Source organism: Palaemon carinicauda, chromosome 19 (genome assembly GCF_036898095.1).
Source record: "Palaemon carinicauda isolate YSFRI2023 chromosome 19, ASM3689809v2, whole genome shotgun sequence".
Lineage (NCBI taxonomy): Eukaryota > Metazoa > Arthropoda > Malacostraca > Decapoda > Palaemonidae > Palaemon > Palaemon carinicauda.
This window is the reverse complement of record NC_090743.1, coordinates 80,663,586-80,685,469: the sequence shown is the minus strand read 5'-3', so window position 1 is coordinate 80,685,469 and position 21,884 is coordinate 80,663,586. Positions and strand designations below refer to the sequence as shown.

The 21,884-nt window shown below is 42.7% G+C and overlaps 1 protein-coding gene across 1 annotated transcript in view; it reads left to right on the top strand.

The window, feature by feature from the left end:
• Positions 1-11,936, top strand: part of LOC137658693 (E3 ubiquitin-protein ligase RAD18-like) — a 297,989-nt gene extending 286,053 nt beyond the window's left edge. The window contains exons 12-13 of the mRNA XM_068393684.1: positions 1,515-1,759; positions 10,015-11,936. Of these exons, the coding sequence (XP_068249785.1) occupies positions 1,515-1,759; positions 10,015-10,125 (356 nt within the window). The 3' untranslated portion in view covers positions 10,126-11,936. The remainder of the gene's footprint in view (positions 1-1,514; positions 1,760-10,014) is intronic.
• Positions 11,937-21,884: the final 9,948 nt, after the last annotated feature.

Genomic DNA, 21,884 nt, shown 5'->3' with positions numbered 1-21,884 from the left:
GGAATTGGTGGAAGGTTGTTGCAAGCAGTGAAAAGTTTCTACAAAAGTAGGAAAGCATGTGTTAGAATAGGAAATGAAGTGAGTGATTGGTTTCCGGTGAGAGTGGGGCTGAGACAGGGATGTGTGATGTCGCCGTGGTTGTTTAACTTGTATGTTGATGGAGTGGTGAGAGAGGTGAATGCTCGAGTGCTTGGACGAGGATTAAAACTGGTAGATGAGAATGACCATGAATGGTAGGTAAATCAGTTGTTATTTGTGGATGATACTGTACTGGTTGCAGACACAGAAGAGAAGCTTGACCGACTAGTGACAGAATTTGGAAGGGTGTGTGAGAGAAGGAAGTTGAGAGTTAATGTAGGTAAGAGTAAGGTTATGAGATGTACGAGAAGGGAAGGTGGTGCTAGGCTGAATGTCATGTTGAATGGAGAGTTACTTGAGGAGGTGGATCAGTTTAAGTACTTGGGGTCTGTTGTTGCAGCAAATGGTGGAGTGGAAGCAGATGTATGTCAGAGAGTGAATGAAGGATGCAAAGTGTGGGGGGCAGTTACGGGAGTAGTAAAAAATAGAGGGTTGGCATGAATGTAAAGAGAGTTTTGTATGAGAAAGTGATTGGACCAACTGTGATGAATGGATTGGAGTTGTGGGGAATGAAAGTGAAGGAGAGACAGAAATTGAATGTGTTTGAGATGAAGTGTCTAAGGAGTATGGCTGGTGTATCTCGAGTAGATAGGATTAGGAACGAAGTGGTGAGGGTGAGAACGGGTGTAAGAAATGAGTTAGCAGCTAGAGTGGATATGAATGTGTTGAGGTGGTTTGGCCATGTTGAGAGAATGGAAAATGGCTGTCTGCTAAAGAAGGTGATGAATGTAAAAGTTGATGGGAGAAGTACAAGAGGAAGGCCAAGGTTTGGGTGGATGGATGGAGTGAAGAAAGCTCTGGGTGATAGGAGGATAGATGTGAGAGAGGCAAGAGAGCGTGCTAGGAATAGGAATGAATGGCGAGCGATTGTGACGCAGTTCCGGTAGGCCCTGCTGCTTCCTCCGGTGCCTTAGATGACCGCGGAGGTAGCAGCAGTAGGGGATTCAGCATTATGAAGCTTCATCTGTGGTGGATAACAGGGGAGGGTGGGCTGTGGCACCCTAGCAGTACCAGCTGAACTCGGTTGAGTCCTTTGTCAGGCTGGGAGGAACATAGAGAGTAGAGGTCCCCTTTTTGTTTTGTTTCATCTGTTGATGTCGGCTACCCTCCAAAATTGGGGGAAGTGCCTTGGTATATGTATGTATATATATATATATATAGAGAGAGAGAGAGAGAGAGAGAGAGAGAGAGAGAGAGAGAGAGAGAGAGAGAGAGAGAGAGTGTGTGTGTGTGTGTGTGTGTGTGTGTGTGAGTTCAAATATCCTCTGTGTATCAATCTTGTGAGATCGTGAAGTATAAACTCCAAGAAAGCACAGGCTGACTGTGTTCACATTTGATTGTACAAAAATTTCCCGTATGACTTAATAACCTTTCAGGAGAAGCAGAATACGACTCGGAGGAAGAGTTAATTCCAGGACGTCAGCCTGAATCTTGCCCTGTGGAGTTGCAACCTGATCATCCACCGAGCCCATCAATCGGAAAGAGAGTTACTAGAAAAAGCAAGTCCTTGTCTCAGCCCCAAAAACAAGACTTGAGCCACTTAGGTCCTGAAACTCAAGATCTAGAGTTAGATTCACAGAATGATCCAGAGTACCAGCCATCTCAGATGCTGGATGATTTGGTAAGAAAATTTTAAGACTATTTAAACTCATTTCATGCCTTGATTCAGATATGTTCAGGATTAAAGGTTTTTCAGCATTTGATCATGAAAACCATTACTGATATTAATAGAAGGATAAGTACCACAATATTCTAAAGGTTTTCTTTTTGTAAAAACCCTCTCTCTCTCATATACAGTATGTGCATAATTGTTCTGACACTAAATACAAACCCTTGCCCTTTTTATTAGGGAATGTACTTTTGGCGAAGCTTGTAGACTAGCATTAAGATTTTTAGCGAGGTGTAACTACCCAACAACTAGTTAGGGGGTTGGTAGTACCGTCTACCCTGCTCTCTCACTCACACACACACGTGTTCTATTATCACTTTTACTTTTTGGCTCGGTGGACAGTGGACGTTCGTTTCTCTCTACCACCCAACCATTTTTAACTGGACTGACTAATATTTTGTTTTAGTATTTATTAATTTTCACAGGTGTGAGTGTTACTGTTTTGGAGACAGCATAGTGCTGGGTTTTCCTTGAGGGCAGACTAACCTTTATTTACGATCTCTATCGTTTCGACACCAGACAACCCTTAGGCAGGAGGACTCCCCTACTTCCCCAAGTGCAGCTGCTCGGTACTCCTTCGTAGGGGCTAGTTGTCCATTTCTGTCGTATTCAGGGAGTACATCCAAACCCTGATATGTAGAGCAAAGGTCAACGGATCCCATGCGTAAGTGAAGCTAGATTTTTAAAATTAATATTTGATTGCAGGCTAACGTGTAATATTTGATTGAAAGCTAATATGTAATACAGATATTGCCCGACTTACAACCTATGCGACATACGACTATTCGACTTTACGACCATTTTTTCAGGGTGATGACGTCACAAGTTCATCGGAAATAGGACGAATATTTCCCTGAAAATAATCTATTTTCTTGTATACATATAAACTGATTTATCTTGGTAAATTATTATTTTCTTTTATTGTTAATATTCAGTATTTATTTTCAGTTAGAAATACATTAAGAAAAGTTTTAATATCTGTCGAGTTCATATTATGTCTGGTGACGTCACATCACCGGCGGAAAGCGTCCGGGCAATACAGTGATTTCCTTCCAATAGGCTAACGATTAATATTAGTATTTCCATTATCTATATATTAAATAATGATTCAAAGTATTTTGAGGGTCTGTATCGGTTGTCATGAGTACTACATAGCGTAAATTTGACTGTACGCTACTTTTTTAATCTCTGATAATGGATCGATGTTTACAGTATCTAAAGAAAATATACTATTAGGGCAAATATTTTCTTGAAAGCAATATATTTCCTTTTACATTATAAAAATAAAATACTTTTGTTTGTTAAGTTAGTATTTTCTTTTCATTTCTTGCGAGAAACAAAGAAAATGAATTTACATATTTTGCAAGTCATTCTTCGTAGAGATTACTGTATGTCACGTGACTTGTGATGTCATGTATCTGGCGGAAGCGCGCTGACAAACCGAATGATTTCCTTTCATTGTTACCGAGTAATCTTATTACAGCATTCCCATCATCGAAACACCCAGTAACGATATCAAGTGTTTTAGTGATCTGTATCATTAGTTATAAGATTAGTACCCTAGTGGTCTTCTTCGGAATGGCGGCGATGCACTCCCTCGTTCTGTGATGGCAGCCAACCGAGGGAGTGCAAAGTCCGAAGCATATTCCTGTTCCTGGGGAAGTTGCTGCTCCTGCCCTGTCTCCGCCTTCATTGCCTGCACCGGCGGCAGTTTCTGATCATCAATGCTGACAACGGCACTCTCTCTTGTTCTGAACCTGTTCCCGCTGTTCCTGGTGGACACCTTTTCCGTACGCAGGCTTGGTCCTCCCCTGAGTAGTCTTCGCCACGTGGAATTAAGAGAGGGTTATGGACTTGTCCATGCCTTTCTCCAATCTCCTGGAGTGTGGCTCGTTGGAGCATGAAGATATTGCTCGCCCATTGGAGTTTGATGCTTCTAGTGTCCGTCCGCCTTTAATCCTAGCTGTCTTGTCTTCCCCAGCAGACTCGTCTCCCTCAGCTGACTCATCTCGTCTAGTAGACTCGCCTCGCCCTGTCTCATTGCTTTGCCCAGTTCTGCTATCGTTTGCAATCGCCCATCAACTCGCGATCTCCTGTCAGCTCGTGATCGCCAGTCAGCTCATGATCACTGATCAGCTCGCGATCGCCCGTCAACTCGCTTCCAGGTTCCTGGGGTTCCAGCAACCGGGTCTAGCGCCGGACTATTCCTATACTCGTGATCACCCTTAAGTTCTGTACCGCTCTTCATGACTAATGACTAGACAGTATAGAACAGCTCATGATCAGGTTCCTGCTCATGACCAGTCTCTAGCTCGCGACAGAGTTTCCAACATCTCACTGCAGACCTGCTTGTGAATACTTCTTGAATAGCGTCCACTATTCAATGTCACAGCGCTGCCCAGCTGGTGATTTTCCCTTCTGAGGTAAAGTTGCCCTCCACCTTTGACGAACAGCAATCTTAACGCTTGGGCATAGAATCGCCACCAACCAGCAAAGAGTCTCGGAGGCCTTGACTCATGGGATGATCATGACCAAATTTGTACAACGGAGAACTTCTATGGCAAGGATCGTAAAGCGCTACCTGCTATGACCCTCACTGCATGCGAGCTCATTACTCTTCCCAGCGAGACACTCCTTCTCTACTCATTATTCACAGTAGTGCTCAAGTGCTATTGCTTGAACAATCGCTTTTCGAGTCTTCTCATCTAGATGACACAAACTATACTCTTATGTCTAAAGCAAGAGCTAGCGCTACCTCATCAACGCTAGCACTCATGTCGCTGTAGCACGCAGGTGTGCACTACTTCGATGTGCTCTTGACGGCGGCTGTGCACAGAAGTTCATCCTACAGTTGCTATAGGTTGCATTACTTAAGTAGAGCTTACTACGACATCTAGTTGAGTAAGTTTAGCACACACACTCTTCTTGGAGCCTAACTCAGCACTCGCCAAAGGTAAGAGGGGTACAGCACACTTGCAGCCATGGTGCTCAATACTTCACTCGCCACTCGTAACTTGTTATTTTCACACAAGTACAGTGGGAACAGATTCTCGATGCATACATCTTATTAGAAATTCTTCATATGAGCTTCAGCTCTCAACACGACAACAAGGGGTTATGCAGATGTTTAAAGGGCCCGCGCAATGTTTCATCGGCTCACTGGTTTTCGTCAGCGTTCTTGAACGTTCGACACTTACGAATGTTTATCGGACATTACTACTACTACTAGTGGGCTGACATGCCATGTGAGTTAGCGATCAGTCACCTCCTTTGCTTCATATCTACGTTAGTCACCCATGCGCTCTCCCCCATACACCACCAGACTTCACCAAGAAGGTAGAACATAAGTCTACTCAGCGATTGCCGCAATAGAGGTCCTCCGATCACTTAGTGCTCTGCCTTCCCCTGTGATTTGAAATGAGACTCAAGATAAATAATCCTTCTGGAGTATTTTCTCCTACTTCTCTCCACGAGTTAGAGAACTTGTCGGGTCACTTACATGGTTTCAGATTCCAATTCCTTGTGATCTGCTCCTTGCCCTGTCATACCTGCACAGAATGACAGTTTCATGAGACATAACTCCTCTGGGTTATTCTTTTTCATCCCAAAATTTTCTAGGAGACCGAGTCAGCTCATGCTTACATTTACGAACTATAGCAAACATAGAATCGAGGAATGTTCTCCTCTTTACATCTTGTCATCATTTCCCCCTTGGCCCGGACTCCCTCAGGGCTTGTGCAAAGCAACTTTGATCCTCCATCCTCGGGGTTCTCCTCCGGGATGGCTAAATACAGCCAACCCAGAGGTTGACCCTAGTCTTATTTGTCAGCTTGGTGACAACGACACTCCCTTAACCTGAGTTAGCTCAGCCAACGAAGGGAATGCAGAGTGCGAAACTTCGGCCATTTGTCTTTAGAGATAACATCGTTCTCGTCTTAGGAATACTCATAGCTTCTTCAACCATGACTCGTCCAACCAACGTGCTTGTCCAGCCAATGGGACTCCTTCGTCCCCTGGAGGAAATCCTAATGCTGGATTTCACAGGCTCTCTTGCCAAACTCGCGTGGTGGTGTTGAGGATCGCTGTTCACGGGACTCCAGCTCGTGAATAGATGGTCCAAGATGAACAAAGAGTTTTTCTCCTGCAAGGGCTTACATGAACCAGTGTTGTTAGCAAACTCCGCCCAGTGACCGAGTTGACTACAGTGGCAGAATATCTGCAGTTCGGCCTCAAAGACATGCACATCATCACAGGCCCATCAACACGTGGAGGTGCAATGATGGTTCTCTCTATAATCTACGTGAATCCGGACTTCGGCGTTATGTCATCAATACATGATTACGTTTTTCATCAAAAAGTCTCCTAGCTTCTACAGTCAACTTTCTTGTAATAAGGCTCCGGTAAGCCGGACTCCAGTATTTGATCTCTCCTCATGGAACAAGTTTGTTCTACAAACCTCGCTCAGGATTGATGCAACAGGCTCGGGCACACAAGCAGTCAGACCCGAGGACTTCTTCTCATTGATCTTACATAAGCAGGATGTCAATGCAATAGGTCTATAGCTTGCTGCTAAAAATTTATCCTTACCTAGTTTTAAAAAGGCTAAAATAATGGCTAGTTCCCAAACACTTGGATGACTATGATCATGCCATCTTCTGTTAATAATGCTTAAAGTGAATAACTTGGTATTAAAAGGTACATGTTTAATCATTCCATATGGAATTCCATAAGGTCCAAGGGCTGTATTGGTACACGTAGCAAGTGCATAATCAAAGGGGAATTGTATGACTCTTCCCTTCTTGTTGCGAAATTTAAAACTTTTTTTTTTTCTTCAATGCTCCTATAATGATGACCAGGAGCTGCTTCACACTTGCATGATACACTTGGAAAAATGATCAGCCAGAGCATTGCTAACTTCAGTTGCTCCAGTCATATACTGGTGATGGGTTTGGGGTGAATTTGCCTGCTATCTTTTTCACTTTCCTCCACACAGATGATGTTGGTGTTCTACTGTTAATGGAGGAAATAAATGACACCCAAGACTGGCATCTAGCTTCTTTCAGGGTACGATGGAACTGTGCTCTACATTTCTTGTATATGACTATATTCTCCTCAGTACGGCGCCTGTGCAATCGAGTTAAAGACTTTCTTATTGCTCTGTGCAGGGCATCGTTCGAATATCCTTGTTGTTTTGGGGAGTGGAATTTACACCTGCTGTGTGAAGAGTTCCATTAAGTAAGTCTATGGCATCATCAGCACTTTCAAACTGTTCTATATTTTCTTCAATTTCACTTAGCTCCCGAAATATATATCCCAGTCTGCCTTATCAAGATTCCATCGTGGCGATATCTGTAAAGGTGGACCATTGTTGGTGTATATAATGATTGGTGCATGATCACTAGTATGCCAATCATTTAATGTTCTCCAGTTAAAATCGAGAAGACAGTTAGAGCTAGCAACTGATAGGTCAGTGCAGGACAAGGTACCTGTCTGTACATGAAAGTGTGTGGGCTCTTCTGTATTAAGGAGTCCTACGTCTTAATTCTCCAAAATTGATGATATAATATTACCCCTTGCGTTTGCCAAAACATCACCCTATAAAGGGTGACTACTATTAAGATCTCCTAGTAAGAGAAAAGGTTGTGGGGGTTGTTTAATCACCTCTGCTAAATTGTCATACGAGATGTTATAATTTTGAGGCAAGTAAAGAGAACAGATTGTGTATTTTCTCCCTATATCAATCTGTACAACCAATGCCTGCAGAGGGGTACAGTTAGACAAAGATATTTGGGGAACATCTCTACGAATGAATATAAGACTTCCCCCATGGCTCCCTGTATGTTGATCATATGGTGTCCTGTAGCTAACATGATCTCGAGTACAAGGAGTATTAGCATCGAGCTTGCTCTCCTGTAGACATACAATTACAGGGGAGTGCTCATGTAGAATGGAGGAAAAAATTATGGTTTATTTTTTGGAAGACACCTTGGATGAGGTCTTCCCATTGGGAATATTTGTTCTAACACAATTTCCTGGTGGTATCTCTTGAGAGGATCTTGATATATTGGGTTTTGTGTTTGTCTTTTTCTTTGTGTCGTTTTGATCTAATTGTTGAGGATGGTGGACCTCAACTTTAATTTCTGATTTATTTAAGTTTTCTTCCAGTTGATCAGAAACATCAGCAGACAAGACATCATATTTATTTGAAGTCGTGACTTTAAATGTTTCTTATGGTAGGAGGTGAGAGAGATGGAGGTCTCTTTCCTTTTGGATTAAAAGGTTGTGAGCAATCAGGTTTTTGCACCTTCCCCACTACAGGTTCACCAGGTAAATTGGTTTTAAGTGGAACCTCCATCAAATCAGGCAATGACACGGCCGAGAGAGGTTTGTACTATTGTTTAGAATGGGAGTAGATGGCCTTTGAATATCTTTCAGATCTTTAAGTATCTGTTTTGATTTTTCTACAATTTCTGGATATAAATTTTCAATGGGACTTTCAACCTCTTTGACTACTTTCATATGTTTCTTTATGTTAGAAGTGGGGATATAATTTTTATCCGTGTGCTTTGGAAAGTTTTTCATCAAAACCATTGGAAAAGGTTGCCCTGGTCTAATCTGCTTTTCAAGAGCTCTTTTACGAGCCTCTTTAAAAGTAACCCTTTCCATGGTTCTAATGGCCTGAATTTCTTTTTAAAAATAGAAGTAGCTGGGTGTGCTTCCCCACAACGTTTGCAATTTGGATTTTCTATGCATGCTCCATGATTATTTTTTCCACAGTTGGCACAAACAGCTGGCTTATTATTTAGTTTTTCCTTGCATTTCTGGCTTAAATGGCCATACATTTGGCAATGATAACATCGCAATGGTGAAGGGATATATGGTTTCACCTTCAAAGATAGCCAACCAGCTTTAATAACATTTGGTAATCTGCATCGATCAAATATTACAATCAAAGTAGCAAGAGGAATACGTTGTTCTCCAACTCTCTTTCTCATTCTGACTACTTTTACTACTCCTTGACTTTTCATTTCATCCTCAATTTCTTTTTCCTCTATATCCAGCAATTCTGGAGCATATATCACACCCCTACTCTGGTTGAGAGTGGGGTGTGAAACGCATTTGACACTATGACCATCCAATTATGTAAGTGTGTTTAATTTTTCACCTTGTATTGGGGATAGTGTGTCTATCAAGAGCATTTCCCTGGGGAAGAATTTTTGGCTGCCCTCCACATATAGTAATTATTTCCCTGTTAGCTTTAAAAACATTTACACACTCATTTCTTCCATTTTCAAATTCCAAAATGAAAAAAAATTCATAATTCACTACTTCATAGTGACCAGGTAATACTTCTACTTTTCTGAATCATTCTGTACTGTCATCATTTCTTACTCTCCCTCTCTCTCTTCTTCTCTAGTGTTTTATTATCATTCTTTATCTAATGTGAATAAGGTTCTAATGTTTCAATATTTGAACCCGTGTTGGAGCTGCTTGTACCGAGGTCCATGTTTGTATTTTCAGGTCGTCAACAGAGGGGTTGGTTTTTTCGGAGGATGTCAGTCCTCCTATCCCATGTGGCCCAACACGAGAAGAGGCTTCAGTGGGGACCAGTCCTCTTTTAGAGAGGGGCTGCCTCTCTTTAGGTGGGCGTACACTGGTCGGGGGGGGGGGGGGGGGGAGGGTTAGTTAGCCCCTCCCACCAGCGACTCCAATGCCTGGCGTCACCTATTACCTTACTCTTAACAAACTTGGTCTGTACCCAATGGAGTCTGCCAGAGAGTGATGGCGTCTAAATTGGCACAGGTTGAGATGGAATGCCGTCCATCCCACACTGTGGCAAATCAAAAGCAGCAGCCAAAGTATAATCAAACTCAAACCAGCCAAAGTTGTCAACAAGTTCAAGCCCAAAAGGAAGAGATGGGAGAATAAAAGAAATAACCAAAAGGAAAAGAGAAAGTGCTGACTGATTTAGTTGGATCAACAATTGGGCACCGAGGTCCAGTGGGAAGGCTGTTCCCACTGTTCATTAGAACCCAGTTGCTAATCCCTAAACCCCCCATCCTCATCAAGGCTTCAGCATCTGGGGGAAGTAACCCCATTAAATGACTCAGGTTTGTATAACTAGGAAAAAATAAAAATAATATAAATTTTGTAGTTTTTAATTAACTTTTACTGATGTTTTACCTTTCATTTATTCTTCTTTTCAGGAATCTGAGGAATCAGTCCCTATGACAAGAAAGTCCAAAAGAAACCCAAGAAAGCGCCAAGGAATTCATGAACCATCAGAAGTACCAAGAAATCGCCGTAGGAGAAAGTGAAGTTGATGCCTGGTTTTTCAAAGTATGGCTGTTTAATTTTTTTTGGTCTGTAAATGGATCAGAAATTGTGACCAAGTCACAAAGCGTGATGAATTTATGGGGTCTTTATTACCCTTATAAAGGGGTCAAGGATCAGAAAAATCCATGTCCCTAGAAATTAAAACCATTTTTACTTGTTGACAGTATTTAATAAAAATTTGTTGCGAAGTATATTTTTATAAAGTTTTTCCTAGAAATACTTTTACGAGGTAATGAAATACAGTATTTTACTTTTTCATTTGACCTCTGAGTTTGATAAATGTGTAGATGTTAAGAACTTACAGTTATCTTTCATTTTTATACAAAAGGAAGGAAATTTTGTTTTCATTATATGGAACAATGCAAAGGTTCAACTTGCAACGTGTCTACTACACCATGTACAAATGGTAATAGCTAGAATAGTCTTTAATTTGTAATTTTCATGTAGTTTGATTATTTAGTAATATTTTAGTTGTATTTAAGCCCTGTTGTATTCGAGATATTTCACCCAAATTACTTGTAAATAACATGGCTCATTAATTTTTCACTGTGAATCGTGAGTATTTTACGTATATTATTATGTTAATGAACCGACTGTCATATGGGCAGTATAATGGATGTCAATAAGTACATCAAGTTAAATTAAAAGTTACTCCATATAGAAATGTACATAAAATTTTTGAGGCTTTGGAGACAAACACCCTTGTGAGTAGTAGAGTATGCTATATCACTACCCAAAAATTGACTAGTCACAGTTTTATCAAATCTGCAGCTTATTAGACTTGGAAGTTTTGTAATTAGAGAAATTTGAATAAATAATGACACATGTCCTTTTACCTCAGAATAATGTCAGCATGCCAGAAAACTTCTGATCAATCAATCAATCAATTACTTTGGAATAGGATGCAAAAACAGTTTATTATTATTATTATTATTGTTATTATTATCATTATTATTATTATTATTATTGCTGTTGTTATCTGTCAAGCCACAACCCCGCTGGAAAAGCAGGATGCTATAAGCCGAGGGGTCCCAACGGGAAAATAGCCTATTGAGGAAAGGAAACAAGGAGAAATAAAATATTTTATGAACAGCAACATCATCTAAATAAATATTACCTATATAAATTATAAAAACTTTAACAAAACGAAAAAGAGAAACAAGATAGAATAGTGTGCCCGAGTGTACCCTCAAGCAAGAGAACTCTAACCCAAGATAGTGGAAGACCATGGTACAGAGGCTATGGTTCTATCCAAGACTAGAGAACAATGGTTTGATTTTGGATGGTCCCCGTAGAAGAGCTGCTTACCATAGCTAAAGAGTCCCTTCTACCCTTACCAAGAGGAAAGTAGCCACTGAACAATTACAGTACAGTAGTTAACCACTTGGATGAAGAAGAATTGTTTGGTAATCTCAGTATTGTCAGATGTATGAGGACAGAAGAGAATCTGTAAAGAATATGCCAGCCTATTCGGTATATGTGTATGCAAAGGGAAAATGAACCGTAACCTGAGAGAAGGATCCTATGTTGTACTGTCTGGCCAGTCAAAGGACCCCATAACTCTCTAGTGGTAGTATCTCAACAGGCAGCTGGTGCCCTGCTTATATGAAGCAGTTGGTAGCTCAATTTATAATAGACTTGCTGTACAGTTTTACTATGTTTAGGATTACTGTTGTTAAAGCTTAGTTCTTATAACTTTTGGATAGGTCTTTAGGTTTGGACATTCAGTAAAAAGAGATGAAAAACATTTGGTCAGGTAAGCAGTTAATTTTGAGGTAGCAAAAATTAAATCTGTAGGAAGATCATTGAAATCATGGGATAAGGGATAGAGAAAGCTCTAGACCTTATAGGATTTCAGTTGTAGATTGCACAAGACTTTTTTTTTTTTCTATTGGCCGGTCGTAGAAAACAAAACTAGCAAAAACCTATATAAAAGACTCTGGTTTGCATAGCTAGGAAAAATGCAAATTGTATTGAATTTATACTCCTGCAGTGAAATTTTTGGTCTTTTTCACATTTTTATAGTCAAGATCAGTGTTTCTTAGAATTTTGCTTGAAATAGCTTACATAAAAAGTGGAAATCTTATTCTAATATGTTTCTAGGAAAGAAAAGTAAGGTGTTTATATTTTATGGAAGTTCTTAAGAGTTCTTGCAAGCCCCTAGTATTTCTAAGTTTTTGAGTGAATGTTTTTGTACGAAATGTTTGATAAGTGGGCAGTATATTATAAAAAAAATGGCGTTGCCTTTCTGACTCAAACAAATGTTCACTTTCATTGTACATCAGTATTCAATTGGTACTGTTTGATTATTTTATTTATTGGAGGGGGAAATATTTCATTTGTCTTTGATTTCTGAATTTTTTGTTAGTGCTTTCTTGCAGACTAGTGGAGAATTTAGGAAATATTTTTTTCTGTTTTATCTATATATTTCCTCAAAGTAATGAGCAACTGAGCCAGTAAGGTATAACATTGAAATATTGTTTTTGTTATTTATATGATTATGTTATTGCTATTATAAGTACCACCTCATCTTAAGGAAATAGTTCAGGTGTCTGCCTCCATATAAGTAACAAAACCAGATAGGTAACTAAGCCCGATAAGGAATATAATCTGATAATTCTCTGTAATAAATAACTTCCTGAATAATTAGTACTGTATATAATACATATTGAACAATTTACAGTGCCCGAGAAATCTTACCCTGATGATCGTATGTAGTAGCCTATTGGAAATGCCCCTATCTTGCAATCTGTTGGATGGGAGTTCAAGCCGCTCCTCAGGCCTTATAGTTTCTAGAAGTGTCTGCAACAATTGTGAGCTAGGGACTGGGGGTTTGTGGAAGAATATAGATCTGCCTTCTGAGTCATTATCAGCCATTGCCTGGCTTTCCCTGGTCCTAGCTTTGGTGGAGAGTGAGTTTGGTCACCTCATATGTATATGTGGTCAGTCTCTAGGACAATGCCCTGTCCCTTACCTCTGCCACTAATGAACAACCTTTAAACCTTAAAAAATGTCATAGCATATTACTGCTTTATGATTAAAACTTTTTGCACATTCTTTAGTACACATATGTGAGCAATCTCTCTTCTTTACATCGCAAATAGAAAAATTCCTGAACAACAGCTCATAAGATGAAGAAAGGATATTTTTGCATTCAAACGATATAAATTAGATTTGTTGTTATATCCTCCATGTATGTAGCTTTATTGTGTATCAGAACATTTGATCAAAAGTAAGTATTAGTACTTGGTTTTTTGGAATCGTATGAGCTGGCTTCTACTGTACTTTAATATTGGCATGTTCAGGAAACTAACTAAAATTACCTAATTAGATTCTTGGGACTTTAAAATTACCATATTTCTTGATTATTATCTCGACTAAGCTTGTAAAAAGCTATCCCTCATGCACAATATTGCCTATCAATCATACGTAAAACTAACTAAATGCCCTTTGATTTCCTTCAAAACTAACCTTTAGAAAACTTTTTTCCTTTTTTGTAACCTCGTACATTAGCCAATGTGATATTATTTGAGGCAATACTGTATCACACAATATTAGCATAATGAAAATCGTAGCAAGCAAATCAGTAGGTTAACATAAAAACTAGTGAAAATGAACACTATTTTGCATACCATAACCAAATGGGCAAAATAGGTCCTCTCTCATCCGTATGTATATGTATGTGGGCATGGGAGCATGTGTAGTCTACAAGCGTTACACTATTCATTTTTTTCATTCATACTCTCGTATTTTTAGCAGCACATATAAGTGTTATGCTATGTGAGTATGGTTTTCTTTCAATTATGTAAATCTATGTACTGTACTGTACTTGTTAACACTTTCATGTATAGACTATTACAAAGGAAGTCGTAAACAATTCTTGCCATTTAGAATAATTGCAAAAGCTTTAAAATCAATTAAATTTGTTTTGATTATAGATTTTATTGTTCAATACCAAGAAAGAAAATGTCCGACAAGGAATTCTACTCATTTTTATAGGTAAATTATTTAAACTTGAAAAAATACATGGTTTCTTAATGACAAACTTTGTGATAAATCTCTCTCTCTCTCTCTCTCTCTCTCTCTCTCTCTCTCTCTCTCTCTCTCTCTCTCTCTCTCTCTCTCTCTCTCTCTCTCTCGCCTATTGTTACTGTCTTCAAATATTCTGATAGAATTTTCTTTCTAGTGTCGATTATCTTTTTTATACCTTTATAGAACATTTATCATTCGGTAACACAAATATAAAATTTATTGTTAATGAGCAATAAGCGCTAATATTTATTCACTGACATTTTTGTATGAAGTAGTACGGAGAAGTCGATCTCATTTTACAAGTAAGTAGTCATACATAATCATTTAATGAATAAAAAGGGCATATCGAGGTAAAGACTTGCGATGACTTACACTTGTGGATGTGTTTGTGTGAGTAAAACCTATGTCAATGTAGATATCATGTGAAACAGAAGTCTTAAACATAATGCAATAATTGAATGTAATTTTAATCTACACCCACAACATGAAAGATCAGCTGTCGAATGTATAAAAGTTTTAATTATTTTTATGAACCTTCCTGATGTTCACATTGCTTCATCTCTGAAAGCTCGGTTTATCTACATTTATCCCTTATTTTTTTAATTTTCCCCTTTTCTTTCCTTTGAATAGACTCGTGCCTCTAATAAAGTAATGGTTAATGATGAAAAGAGAAGCTGAGACGCACCTGAAAATCTTTGTCTTTTCAGTCTCTGTGTTGTATTGGTCTGACACATCTTGTCCTCTAGTCAGTCAAGTTTTGATTGCATTTGAAGATGTCTTTTGATTTGTTAGCAATTACTGCCTGGATTGTTCAAGGGAATTATTTTTGGGCAGTGATGATCCTCGTTCTTTTATTGTCTCATGTTGGGGACAGTGTTGTGATTTAAATCACCATTGTGACGATTGCACAGGCCTAACTTGGAAATTCTAAGGCATTATACAAACAGTGTTGTGTTGGTATGATATATTCCAGAAGTATTACCCTGTACCATCAGCCCTTCTTTTACTGCCTTGCAGGAACATCTTCTCTCACTGAAGGTTCTGTAATTTTGAATTCATTGTATAAAATCTGAGAATGCATAGAAAAGAACTAACAATTTTTGTAAGATTATTTGCTGACCAAATTTAAATTTCCAAGTGTAAAAGGAAACTTGCTTTTAGTTCAGGAGGTAATCCAGAGAAGACTAGGCTAGTTGATTATAGCGGGGAGGAGGATGATAATGACACGCCATCATCATATCATACGCTTATTGACGCAAAGGACCTCGGTTAGATTTTGCCAGTCGTCTCTATCTTGAGCTTTTGAATCAATACTTCTCCATTCATCATCTCTTACTTCATGCTTCATAGACCTCAGTCATATAGGCCTGGGTCTTCCAACTCTTCTAGCGCCTTGTGGTGCTCAAAAGTTTGGCGAACTAATCTCGCTTGGAGAGTGCAAAGGGCATGCCCAAATCATCTCCATCCACCCCTCACCAGGATCTCATCCACATATGACACTTGAGTAATATCTCTTATAGTTTCATAACTAATTCTGTCCTGCCATTTAACTCCCAATATTCTTCTGAGGGCTTTGTTCTCAAATCTACAAAATCTGTTGGATATTGTTTCATTGTCATACCACGACTCATGTCCATTCAGTACCATCAATCTCACTAAATTGATATACCCTGTATAACCTGATTTGTATATGTAATTTCAGGCAATTTGATTTCCAAATTTTACCTAACCGAGCCATTGTCTGATTTCATTTTTTTCAATATTAATCTTACCCGATGATCATGTAGCTGTCAACTCCGTTGCCCGACAGAAATCTACGGTCGGGATACGCCAGCGATCGCTTATACAGGTGGGGGTGTACTCACCAGCGCCATCTGTGGTCAGGTACTCCAGTACTTCTTGTCAACAAGACCTCAATTTTTCCTCTGTCGTGCCGCCGGCAAGACCTACATGGATACGCTGTTGTTTTGGAGTCTTTGTTCACGGTTTTGGTGAAGTATTTGCTCTAAAATTTAGCCTTCGCTGTACAGGAAGTTTTTCCCTTAGCTTAGATAGCTTTTGGAATTAATTTGGTTTATTGGTTAACGATCTTTGCTTTACTTTGGAATTCCCCCTTGACTGTTCTCTAAATTCAAGATGTCCGACCACTCTCAAGCTCCTAAATTTAGGCGATGTAGTGTTAGGACTTGTAATAGGCGTCTTCCGAAGGCCTCTGTTGATCCTCACACCGTTTGTTCCGATTGTAGGGGAAAATCCTGTCAATTGGAAGATCGATGTGGGGAATGTGCTGGGCTTTCGGAATTCGATTTTAATGAATTCCTCAAATATACTCTAGGTTAGAGAGGGAGAGAGTTAGGAGGAGTTCTTCTCGCTCTTTGGTTTATTCCTCCCCCCATGCCCCTCAACCTTTTCCTTCCCCTGTGGTGGTGACCCCCGAACCTGCTACGAGTGCTCAGCCTGATATGACGGATATGTTGCGTGCCATTCAGGCTCTTGGTGATAAGGTGGAGTCGTTAGTTAGTGACCACAATCTTCTCTTGGCAGATGTCAAGGAACTTAAAGTGAAGAGTGCAGTGGGAAGTGTTAGTGCCAGTGCTGTGCCTAGTGTCAGTGTCAGTGTTGCGCATGAGGATACTTCTGTGCGTGCCAGTCGTCCTCCCAGTCCGGGACCTCTTGCAAGCTCCCAAGCCCAGGGGAGAAGCAACGTCGAAGGGCAAAAGGGTTCGGCAGGCCTTGATCGGCGCACAGTTGTATCCTCAGTGGTTGCGGGCGTATCTGATAGAGATCGTCACTTCCACTCCTAGACGAATGAGCCCTTAAATTCCTCGTCTGCGGAAGAGGTTTCCAGGAGGAAACGGTGGACCCAGGTCTCACGACCTCTCAAACGTAAGGTCCCTTCCGAGCTAGTCCAACGGCCCAGGTGTAGCCACTGGGCCAGTTCGGACTCGCCGCAGTCATCTGATGACCGCACACCTCCTAAGAGAGGTAGAGTGGTGCCTCAACAGGCCTCTGCTCAAACTTCTGTGGACCCCAAGTGGTCTATGCTGCAGACTATGCAGTCTCAGCTTGCGGCTTTGATGCAGGAGTATCAGGCAGAGAAGGTTAACACCCCTCCTCCTGCGAGCGCTCCTCCACCTCTGCGCAGTCCTCCCTGCCAGACGCATGTTCTTGAGGCTCCTCCTGCTTCCATGCGTGAGCTGCCGCATCGGGAGTTACCAGGTTCCAGCACTATGCAGCAACCTCCTCTACCCATGAGGCAGGAGCCTCATGCTATGCGGCAACCTCCTCAACCCTTGAGGCAGGAGCCTCATGCTATGCGGCAACCTCCTCTACCCATGAGGCAGCAACCTCCTCTACCCATGAGGCAGCAACCTCATGCTATGCGGCAACCTCCTCAACCCTTGAGGCAGGAGCCTCACTCTGCGCAGCAACCTCCTCAACCCTTGAGGCAGGCGCAACCTTTGAGGCAGGAGCCTCATGCTATGAGGCATCCTCCTCAACGCATGCAGCACGAGCCTCTTACCATGCAGCAGCCGCATTCTTCGCAGCATGAGCCTCATCCAATGCAGCATGAGCCGCATACCATGCAGCATGAGCCTCATGCCTTCCAGCATTCGCTTCTGACCACTTCGCTTACTCCTCAGACCACCGCAGAACCTCCCTCACTCCAGCCCTCTGCCTTTGTCATTGCCAGCCCTCAGTCTATGCAGCAGAGGCATGATGATGGATCCGCAGGTACGCATGCACCCGTTCTGCAGGATTCAGCCATTCAGCCTGCCGCTCTGCCTTTACCTCTCGCTACTCAACTCTCAGGCGATGAGGTTTCTGAGGATGAAGCTGCTCATCTGGATGATCCCACATCTGATGTGGAAGGACACAAGTCTTCGCCGCCTTCCTTAGACTTTCGCAAGGTCCTGGCTCTGTTCAGAGAGTTGTACCCTGAACACTTCGTGTCTGCAACCCCTCGTTCTCCTCCCTCCGAGTTTTCTCTAGGCATGCAGTCTACTACGCCTGCCTACACCAAGCTTGTCCTCGCCAGATCATCAAGGAGAGCTTTGAGGGTTTTAGGGGATTGGTTGCAGTCCAAGCAGCAGCTGGGAAGGACCTCTTTTGTGTTTCCTCCTCCTAAGCTGGCTTCTAAGTCGGGCGTCTGGTATGCCACGGGAGAGGAACCTGGCTTGGGGGTTCCTGCCTCTGCCCAGGCCGACTTCTCAAGTTTGGTTGACTCTCCCCGCAGGTCGGCTATGAGACGCTCGAAGGTCTGCTGGACCTTTTCTGATCTGGACCACTTGATGAAGGGAGTCTTTCGCGCCTTCGAAATTTTTAACTTCCTCGATTGGTGCCTGGGGGCTTTAAGCAGGAAGACTGCTCCTTCTGACAAAGACTCGGCCATGCTACTCATGTCCAGTATGGATAAAGCAATTCGCGATGGTTCTGGCGAACTTGCGTCTATTTTTGTCTCAGGAGTCCTCAAGAAAAGGGAACATCTATGCTCCTACTTATCGACTGGTATCACCCCTTGTCAGAGGTCAGAGTTGCTGTTTGCTCCTCTCTCCAAGTGCCTGTTTCCGGAGGAGTTAATCAAGGGGATGGCTGCGGCTCTTATCCAGAAAGATACGCATGACCTCATGGCTTCTTCAGCACGTAAGGCTAAAACCTTACCTTCCGTGCCGAGATCTTACCGCACTCCTGTGGCTGATACACCTGCTACCAGATTCATTCCGCCCTTTCGTGGTAGAGCCTCCAGTAGAGGAGGTACCCGTGCAGACAGTAACCGGGGCAAGTCAAAGAAGGGTGCCAAGTCCACGAAAAGCAAGCATTGACTTCATTCCTCTCCAGACAGCTGTAGGAGCCAGACTCAAGACCTTCTGGCAAGCCTGGGAGAGCAGAGGTGCAGACGCTCAGTCTGTCAAGTGGCTAAGGGAGGGTTACAGAATTCCGTTCTGCAGCAATCCCCCTCTGACCACTTCTCCCATCAACCTCTCTCCCAACTACAAGGAGAAGGACAAGAGGCTAGCGTTACAACAAGAGGTGTCGCTCCTGCTACAGAAGGAGGCAGTGGTGATAGTTCGGGACCATCATTCCCCGGGCTTTTACAACCGTCTCTTCCTGGTGGCCAAGAAGACAGGAGGTTGGAGACCGGTGCTGGACGTCAGTACGCTCAATGCTTATGTCACCAAGCAGACGTTCACAATGGAGACGACGAAGTCGGTCCTAGCAGCGGTCAGGCAGGAGGACTGGATGGTCTCGTTAGATCTGAAAGATGCCTACTTTCACGTTCCCATCCATCCAGACTCCCAACCTTTTCTGAGATTCGTCTTTGGAGAGGTTGTGTACCAGTTCCAAGCCCTGTGCTTTGGCCTGACCACGGCACCTCTTGTGTTTACGCGACTGATGAGGAATATTGCGAAATTCCTTCACTTGGCAGACATCAGAGCCTCCCTTTATTTAGACGACTGGCTTTTAAGAGCTCCCACAAGTCGTCGCTGTCTGGAGAGTCTCAGATGGACTATGGATCTGACCAGGGAACTGGGCCTCCTGGTCAATTTAGAGAAGTCCCAGCTCGTTCCTTCCCAGACCATCGTTTACCTGGGTATGGAGATTCAGAGTCAAGCTTTTCGGGCTTTTCCGTCGGCCCCAAGAATCAACCAAGCCCTGGAGTGCATCCTGAGCATGCTGAGGAGGAACCGATGCTCGGTGAGGCAGTGGATGAGTCTAACAGGGACTCTTTCATCGCTAGCCCTGTTCATCGAGTTAGGGAGACTCCACCTCCGCCCCCTTCAGTACCATCTGGCAGCTCACTGGAACAAGGATATGATGCTCGAGACGGTCTCAATTCCTGTTTCCAAAGAGATGAGGGCTACTCTAACGTGGTGGAAGAACAGCATTCTTCTCAAGGAAGGTCTTTCGTTAGCTGTTCAGACCCCCGACCATCATCTCTTCTCGGACGCATCAGACTCGGGCTGGGGCGCGACATTGGACGGACAGGAATGCTCGGGGACCTGGAATCAGGAACAGAAAACGCTTCATATCAATTGCAAGGAGTTGTTGGCGGTTCATCTGGCCTTAATGAACTTCAAGTCCCTCCAGCTAAACAAGGTGGTGGAGGTGAACTCCGACAACACCACAGCCTTGGCGTACATCTCCAAGCAGGGAGGGACTCATTCGAGGAAGCTGTTCGAGATCGCAAGGGACCTCCTCATTTGGTCAAAAAGTCGAAAGCTCACGCTGGCAACGAGGTTCATTCAGGGCGATATGAATGTCATGGCAGATCGCCTCAGCCGGAAGGGTCAAGTCATCCCCACAGAGTGGACCCTTCACAAGAACGTTTGCAACAGACTTTGGGCCCTGTGGGGCCAGCCAACTATAGATCTGTTCGCTACCTCGATGACCAAGAGGCTCCCATTGTACTGTTCCCCGATTCCAGACCCGGCAGCAGTTCACGTGGATGCCTTTCTGCTGGATTGGTCCCATCTCGACCTGTATGCATTCCCGCCGTTCAAGATCATCAACAGGGTTCTTCAGAAGTTCGTCTCTCACAAAGGGACACGGCTGACGTTGGTTGCTCCCCTCTGGCCCGCAAGAGAATGGTTCACAGAGGTACTGCAATGGCTGGTCGACGTTCCCAGGACTCTCCCTCTAAGAGTGGACCTTCTGCGTCAACCTCACGTCAAGAAGGTACACCCAAGCCTCCACGCTCTTCGTCTGACTGCCTTCAGACTATCGAAAGACTCTCAAGAGCTAGAGGCTTTTCGAAGGAGGCAGCCAGAGCGATTGCCAGAGCAAGGAGGATATCCACTCGCAGAGTCTCTCAATCTAAGTGGGAAGTCTTCCGAAGCTGGTGCAGGGCCAATGCAGTTTCCTCTACCAGTACCACTGTAACCCAAATTGCTGACTTCCTGTTACATCTACGGAACGTTAGATCCCTATCAGCTCCTACGATCAAGGGTTATAGAAGTATGTTGGCAGCGGTTTTCCGCCACAGAGGCTTGGATCTTTCCTCCAACAAAGATCTGCAGGACATCCTTAGGTCTTTTGAGACCTCTAAGGAACGTCGGTTGTCCACTCCAGGCTGGAATCTAGACGTGGTCCTAAGGTTCCTGATGTCATCTAGATTTGAACCGCTACAATCAGCCTCTTTCAAGGACCTCACATTAAAAACACTTTTCCTAGTATGCCTAGCAACAGCTAAGAGAGTAAGTGAGATCCACGCCTTCAGCAGGAACATAGGTTTCACATCGGAAACGGCTACATGTTCCTTGCAGCTCGGTTTTTTGGCTAAAAACGAGCTTCCTTCACGTCCTTGGCCTAAATCGTTCGAGATTCCTAGCCTATCTAACTTGGTGGGTAACGAGCTGGAGAGAGTTCTTTGCCCAGTCAGAGCTCTTAGGTACTATCTGAAAAGGTCAAAACCTTTACGAGGACAATCAGAAGCCTTATGGTGTGCTGTTAAGAAGCCTTCGCTACCAATGTCTAAGAACGCAGTTTCTTACTACATCAGGCTTCTGATTAGAGAAGCTCATTCTCATATGAAGGAAGAAGACCTTGCTTTACCGAAGGTAAGGACACATGAAGTGAGAGCTGTGGCTACTTCAGTGGCCTTCAAACAGAACCGTTCTCTGCAGAGTGTTATGGATGCAACCTATTGGAGAAGCAAGTCAGTGTTCGCATCATTCTATCTCAAAGATGTCCAGTCTCTTTACGAGAA